Raw genomic sequence first — 8,201 nt, forward strand, 5'->3', positions numbered from 1 at the left:
ATATTTGAAAAATGTTCCCCCTAAATCCACTATATTTTCTATTACATCACCCTTACATTATTATCCTATTAATTTTGATCATAAAGGAAGAAATAAAGATAGGTGGCATTATGTAGGTGTTTGCTCTGTGTCTAGCACAGAACTATATATTGGTTATGAATTATGGAAGAAGTTTCCATAGGTAGTTTTTTTTTTCATATGGATGAAAAGAGATTCTTAAGATGAGGTAAATGGAATTCAAATTCAGTTACAGTCTTTTCTAAAATGCCTTCCATAGCAACCTTGGTAAGCTTCCCATCAATGATGGTGATAAAAATCTTTGATTCACATTTGCAAAGTGAAATATTTTAGTGGATTTAGGAGGCATCTTACAACATTTAAATGAACATGGGGAAAGATATCATGCAATCTAAAATCATAAAAAAATGAAAGTTGTTTTAGTTTTTGTGTAAGTAACTACCCCAGATTTTCTAAAACGACGTCAGTGTTTATGATCTGCTCTTGACTCCGCCACCCTGAGGAGTAAGAAGGCGGAGAGCTGAGAACACTAACAGAGTCCTCCAGCTCAAAGTCTCATACTCATTCCTCTGCATTTTTCAGCCCTGTATCGTCTCCAGGTGCTCAGAACTCATGTCCTGATGCTGAGCATGATCCATGAACATCCTCAGCAGAGGTGGGAGGGGCCATGGAGAACATCACCACTGTCACTGAGTTTGTTTTGCTGGGGCTGTCTGATGCTTGTGAGCTGCAGGTGATCATTTTCCTGGGCTTCCTCTTGACTTACCTCCTCACACTGCTGGGAAACTTCCTCATCATCTTCATCACTCTAGTGGACAGGCGCCTTTACACCCCCATGTACTACTTCCTCAGAAACTTCGCTGTCCTAGAGATCTGGTTCACCTCTGTCATCTTCCCCAAGATGCTAACCAATACCATCACAGGACACAAGACCATCTCTATACTAGGTTGTTTCCTCCAAACATTCTTCTATTTCTTCCTGGGCACCACAGAGTTCTTTCTACTGGCCGTGATGTCCTTTGACAGGTATGTGGCCATTTGTAACCCTTTGCGTTATGCCACCATCATGAGCAAAAGAGTCTGTGTCCAGCTTGTGCTTTGCTCGTGGATGACAGGGTTAGTTCTCATCACAGTTCCCAGTTCCATATTATTTCAGCAGCCATTCTGTGGCTCCAACGTCATTAACCATTTCTTCTGTGACAACTTTCCACTCCTGAAACTAGTATGTGCAGATACAAGCCTGGCAGAATTCCTGGGTTTTGTTATTGCCAACTTCAGCCTCCTGGGCACTCTGGCTGTGACTGCCACCTGCTATGGTCACATCCTCTACACCATCCTTCGCATTCCCTCAGCCAAAGAGAGGAAGAAAGCTTTCTCAACCTGCTCCTCTCACATCATTGTGGTGTCTCTCTTCTATGGCAGCTGTATCTTTATGTATGTCCGGCCTAGCAAGAGTGGACAGGGGGAGAATCATAGCAAGGTGGTGTCATTGCTCAACACTGTAGTGACACCGACACTCAACCCCTTTATCTACACCCTGAGGAACAAGCAGGTGAAGCAGGTATTTAGGGAGCACATGAGCAAGCTCCAAAAGTTGAGCCAAACATGAAGACAAAAATTACTGGTGACTGCCTGGACCTTTGCTAATGGAATCTGCCCTGATAGCCATTGGTTTTATCCACGAGGGCAGTTTTGTGTGATGTTCTCTAATCTACAGTACTTTTCTTACACATATCATAGTCATCCATTCTGTCTTGTTTGGAGACTACAGAAATTCCAATACACTGGTACTATGTGTTGTATCTTGATATTTTAGACCCTAGTCTGTATCTGAATCTTATAATTTCCCCCTTTTTTTAAATGCTGAGAATAAACTTGGAAATACTTTTCAAGTCTGATAAAAGTATGCCCAGCATACACCCACAGCTAAACACTGAGCTGATCTCCTGGAATCCAGTTGCAGAGAGGGAGAAGTGATGAGCAAAGGGGATCAAGACCAGGCTGCAGAAACCCACAGAGACAGCTGACTTGAGCAAGGGGGAGCTCATGGGCCCCAGACTGATAGCTGGGAAACCAGCATAGGCCTGACCCAGACCCCCTGAATGTGGGTCCCAGTTAGAAGGCCTGGGAAGTCCATGGGCCCTCTGACAGTGGAACCAGGATGTATCCCTGGTACACGAAAGGACTTGAGGCGCACATTCCCCATGGAGGGATACTCCCTTAGCCTAGAGGCAGGAGGAAGGGCCTAGGCCCTGCCCCAAATGACTTGACAGATTTTGATGATTCCTCCTGGAAGGTCTCAACCTCCCTGGGGAGTGGATGGGGAAGGGACAGGGAACTGAGATCAATATGTAAAATAAGAAAAAAAAAGTATGCCTAAAGAATATATTCATGGATAGACTTCAGAAGTATTCCATATGGAAGAATTGATAAAGTGGTATAAGTAAATGTGAATTAAATAAACAAATATAGGAAACACTAAGCCAGGGGCCATCAAGTAGAGAAATGCAACTGGAAAGATGCTGCAGTACATAAAAGGGCTTTGCAGACAATGAAAGTCAGCTTTCTCAGCAGGCACGGTGGTGCAGTCCTTGATCCCAGCACTCTGAAGGCAGAGGCAGGTGGATCTCTGTTAGCTGGAGGCCATCCTGCTTTATAGAGGAAGTTTCAGAGCTTCACAGTGAGACCCTGTCTCAAAAAAAAAAAAAAAAAAAAAAAAAAAAAACATCAACTTTCTAATAAGAACTCAAATCCAGGAAGTAGTTTCAAAAGCTGTTTGAGGTTGAAGGGGGAGAGAGTGCATATGAAAATGCCACAGTGAAACCTGTTACTTTGTGTATTATCTTAAAAACGAATTTAAAAAGAAAACATTCAACTGTTTAATGATATGATTTTTCAATTGCATCAAAAGTTATCAACTAGACTAAATCTAACAGAAGATCTAGGAACCCTTGCTCAATCACTATAAGCCAGAGCCTGGAGAGATGGCTCAGGGGTTAAGAGTGCGTGGAGCTCTTTCGGAGCGCTGGAGTCCCATTCCTGGCATGATGCTAAGAGGCTCACAACTGCCTCTAAGTCCAGCCTGGGGGAATCTGAAGGTCCGGGCCTCTGCAGGCACCCCTTAGTATTTTTTCCCTTTTAGATATCAGAAATTGTCAGATCCAGGAACTTTGGCTGCTTGATTGACAATTGGCAGACCCTCCCACCGCAGGTCTCCTGAAAGATCAGCCAAATGAGCTTGTATTTCTGGCACTTAACATTGTTTTAAATGTAAGAGATTTATTTTTATTTTATGTGTATGTGGGCTTGCCAGCAAGTATTGTATGTGCACTACATGTTTCCTGTGCACCAGGTGTGTTCTGTGCACATGTGTCTCGGGCACCACATGTGTCCTGTACCCCTAGAGGCCAAAGAGGAAACAGAATCACAACCCACTAAGCTGTCTTCTCAGCCCAAGTGTGTGTGTGTGTGTGTGTGTATTTGTCTTTTTTGACTGTTCTTTAATACTGGGGATCTGAGAAATTATGAGCTGCCATGTGGTTGCTGAGAACTGAACCTAGGTCTTCTGTAAAAGTGGTAGAGCGTTTCACCACCAAATACCTCTTTAGGTCCCTCTCACTTTTTAAAAAACTTTTATTTCATTTAATTATTTCTTGAGATTATAATATAATTATATCATTTCCCCCTTCTCCATCCTTCCTCCAAATTGTTCCATATACCCTTCCCTGCTCTTCTTCAAATTCATGGCTCCTTTTTGCCAATTGTATTGCATGCATGCATGTATTTGTATATACATATCTATACCCCTCACCCAACTATAGCAGCTGCTTCCTCATGTGGAACCTGACAAGGGCCCACGCCAGTCAGGGAAGGAAGCCAGCCTGGTGACGGTTTTAACATTAGTTCAAGAGTCTGTGCATTGAAAACATAATCCCAATACAGATATTGAGGTCACAAGAGTTCTGTCTTCAAGAATGGATTAATGCCGTTATTACAGGAGTCCTTACTTTTTTTTTTAGATTTATTTATTTATTATGTAGACAGTGTTCTGTCTGCATGTATCCCTGAGGCCAGGAGGGGCATCAGATCTCATTACAGATGGTTGTGAGCCACCATGTGGCTGTGGGGAATTGAACTCAGGCTCTCTGGAAGAGCAAGTAGCTAGTGCTCTTAACTGCTGAGCCATCTCTCTAGCCCCAGGAGTCCATTTTTGCAAGAGTTCACAATGAAGAATCAGTTCCACCAAGTTCCTCTTGCTTTTGCCCCTAGGATGCCTCCTGCCATGCTATAATGCAGTGAGAAGGCACTCACCAGATGCAGTCTTTTGTACTTGCAGAACTATGAGCTTAATAAATTTCTGTTAACTATAATACATCTAGCTTATAGTATTTGTTATAGTAGCACAAAACAAACTAAGACACCGTGGTTCATAATTTTACAGAGGTTTTCAACAATATTATAAGAGCGTCCTCTTTCTCAGAATCCCAATATAAAAGAAAAACATTCTAATACAACAAAATTATATATTCTCTGGGGCTAAGGAGACTGCTTAATAGGTAAAGTGCTTGCTGCAAAAGGATGAGGGCCTGTATTTGGATCCCCAGCATCCACATAACAGCTGGGCATGGCTGCTAAGACGTGAACCCAGTGGTGAGAGTTTGTTGTATGGACACAGGCAGAGCCTTGCCCGGCTGTTCTCTAAATCAATGAGCACCGGATTCACTGAAAGAAAAAAATAAAGTGGGGAACGACAGAGAAAGACACTGACCACTTGTCCCCACATGTACACATATGTGCAGACATAGGCACACATATACACCCACAATTAAAATTAAATTAAACAGTGCCATCAAAATGACTCAAGAAGTAAAGATGATTGCTTCCTTTAACCTAAAGACTTGACACAAGGAAGGAGGAGAAAACTGACTCTGTAAGTTAACCTCTGACCTCTACACATGCAATATGGTACACACACCACACACACACAATTCACTCTCTCTCGCCAATGAGTACATATAATAAAAACTTAGTTTAGAATCAATACTACTGTGCACCCTATGAAAAGATTTAAAAGATTAACTCTGGGCCCAATCTTCAGTACCAGAAAAAAAAAGTTTAAATGTATTTTCTAAGCAAAACAGAATGAAATAAATAAATCATAGACAACTCAAACATTGGGAGCCAGAAAAAAATATTTTTAAACAATTCATCTATCTGTCAAAGAAGATTTCTGAAGGAAAATGGAAAATATTTGCAATTTTGAAAAACACTTACTTTGAAGGAAAGCTAAGATATAGGAAAATTGTGAACTGTAACTCAATGAGCACTTATAAAAATTCATAGCATTAAATGTTTACATTAGAAAAGAGAGAAAGGCATAAAGTAAGTTACCTAAGTTTTCACCTTCATAAGCTGGAAAAGGATGAGTAAATCAAGCTCAAAGTGATCAGAAGAAAGGGCACGATAAAGATAAAAATGGGAACTGATAAATAGGAAACATAAAAATTCAGTTTTTAAGTAGTTAAAAATGTCAAGAAGAAATTAACTATCTAAAGTAGTCACGAAAAAAGAAAACTTATCTTTGAGGACTAGCTTTTATGGTACAGGAGGGGGCTGTCTAAAAGATGGAAGCAACCAGTTGCCCTACCCAACTATGACGCCTATAAACCACTATACACGCACGCGCGCGCACACACACACACACACACACACACATCTCCAATATATATATATTTATATAATCTATAAGCAGCATAGCGTAGCCCCTAAGGTGCAGTAGTGGCATGTGTACCTTGGCTGCACCCAGCAGTTCTACACTTGGACTACTTTCCCTGCTCTCAACATTCCTTGGTTGACTCTAGCATTTTGTCTAGGGTTGAGGTCCTGTGAGATTCTCCCCTTCCGTGTTAGCATGGTTTTGGGGTCATTCTTTTTCAGGCCTTTGTTTTTAGGTAACCATATTGTGAGACTTCATGGGAATGGCTTCTCTGTCATTTTAAGGAGAAAAAAAAAAATCTCATAGCAAACTTTCTGTTCCTGTGGTTGTTAGAACCTTTCTGTCCACTCTTCTGTCATGAACCTTGAGCCCCAGGTACAGGAGTTGTGTTGTAGGTGTATCAGTTGGGGCTGGACACCAACCACAGTCACTTTCTATCTGCATTTTAAAGGGTTTGGTTTTCTGTAATGGTCTACAACTTACAACTTGGCAATGGTTTCCATGAGAGATTTCTTTCTTTCTTTCTTTCTTTCTTTCTTTCTTTCTTTCTTTCTTTCTTTTCTTTCTTTCTTTCTTTCTTTCTCTCTCTCTCTCCCTTCCTTTCTTTCTTTTTCTTCCTTCCTTCCTTCCTCCCTCTTTCCCTTCCTCCCTCCCTCCCTCCCTCCCTCCTTCCCTCCCTCCCTCCCTCCCTCCCTTCCTTCCTTCCTTCCTTTCTTTTTTTTAAATGAGTGGTGAGATCTATGCTTATCAATCACTGTGTATATTAAGAACACAGTTAGGGATCATCCTGGTTTAGTAAAGTGGTGGTAATAGGTTCTCCTCCAAGATCCATAACTTCACTAGCCCTGGTTAGTTGGCTAGGTTTCTGGTACCAGGCATGATGTTGCTCTTGCTGCTTAAAAAATACTGAGGATTGTTGTTTTTCTTTTATCGTTTCATTCTTTTAAACTACGGCTATCTTACTCAGCAACTGCAGCTCCACAGCTACCAGGCAGCAAAAGTCAAAGCCTGAGGGAATTGTTCAAAGCTACTAAGGAAACACTGGGCCGGGCACTGGGGTGGCACGCCTTTAATCTCAGCACTCAGGAGGCAGAGGCTGTCGGATCTTTGTGAGTTCGAGGCCAGCCTAGTCTACAGATCTAGTTTCAGGACAGCTAGGGCTGTTATACAGAGAAACCCTATCTCGAAACAAACAAACAAACAAACAAACTAACTAACTAACTAACTAACAAAAAACCAAACCAAAGCAACAACAAAAACCAGTATTCAGAAAATCTCTGCTGGTTCTGTTATCTTGAGTTTACTCTCCTGGCTGGTTTGACACATGCTTATTCCCTCTTTTCCTGCCTCTTGAGACTCATGCTTGGTGGTTCACTGAGTTAGACATGATGGATTCTTTCCTGATTCCATTTTGTCATCTATTTCCCTCGTTCCACTTGCTCTGTGCTGTCTGTCTTTCTCCACGTGTAGTGTCACTGGCTACAGCACTGGCTGGTGGTCATGCGTCACCTTAATTTGCACTTACCTTGAAATTTCCCTTTTCCTTTATTGATTAGAAAAGATAACTTTGATTACCATAGTAAATTTTGGTTGGTGGTTATCTATTTTCAGGGCTTTAAACAATAATTTTATGCTTTTGTGGCTTTGAAGGTTTGTGCTTGGAGTTAGAATGTTATTCTGGGGAATTTGCTCTTCTGAGTTGGCATTTTTTTTTCTTGCAGCTTTTAATATTGTTTCCTTGCTTTGGGCATCCTCAATATCATGTGTCGTGGTCAAGATCTTATTTGGTCAAATCCACCTGGGATTGCAAATGCCTCTTGCAGTTGGGTATCCACTACCCCCATCCCCAAGATTTTGGAAATTTTCTGCTATAACTTTATTGTTTGGGTTTTCTGTGAGTTTAGGTTTTTTTTTTTTTTTTTTTTTTTTTTTTTTAATCTCAGGCCCTTCTACCACATGGGTTTGGGGATTCGGATGCTGTGGTTGCTGTGGTCCTGCTTGCTGATGTTTCATTGAAATGTAGCTCTTTCTCAGGCTTGTCTTCCATCCCTGGCATAACTTCTCCTGCTTGTTCTACCTATTGACTTCCAGGGTGATTTAATGTAACTCACAGAGTTTTTCATTTCCAACATTTCTGTCTGATTTTTTTCAAGATCTCTATTCCCTGGTGACTTTCTCACCTGGGTGCTGAACTGACCTCTTGTCTTTGTTAACCTGCTTGCTGCTTTCCTTTATGACAGCACTGGTAATTTTGAAGCAAACTTTTGGGCTTATGTTTCTTGAAACGTGTCAGTGATCTTTCTTTCAAGGTATCTGGAATTACTAACTAAAACTTGTGGTTGTTGATTCAGTATCAAATGAATGCAGGTGCCACATTTTCTCTGATTTCATAGTTGGGATTATTTTTTTTTTTACTATTTCAATATTGAGTATACTAAATTGACCTTCTTAATATTTTACACTTCAC

General features: G+C 41.1%; 1 protein-coding gene across 1 annotated transcript; it reads left to right on the top strand.

Moving 5' to 3' along the window:
* The first annotated feature begins 685 nt into the window (after positions 1-685).
* LOC127230520 (olfactory receptor 49) lies at positions 686-1,627 on the top strand. The gene has a single exon (XM_051195795.1). The coding sequence runs from the start codon at positions 686-688 to the stop codon at positions 1,625-1,627; it is 942 nt and encodes a 313-aa protein (XP_051051752.1).
* Positions 1,628-8,201: the final 6,574 nt, after the last annotated feature.

Source organism: Phodopus roborovskii, unplaced genomic scaffold (genome assembly GCF_943737965.1).
Source record: "Phodopus roborovskii unplaced genomic scaffold, PHOROB, whole genome shotgun sequence".
Lineage (NCBI taxonomy): Eukaryota > Metazoa > Chordata > Mammalia > Rodentia > Cricetidae > Phodopus > Phodopus roborovskii.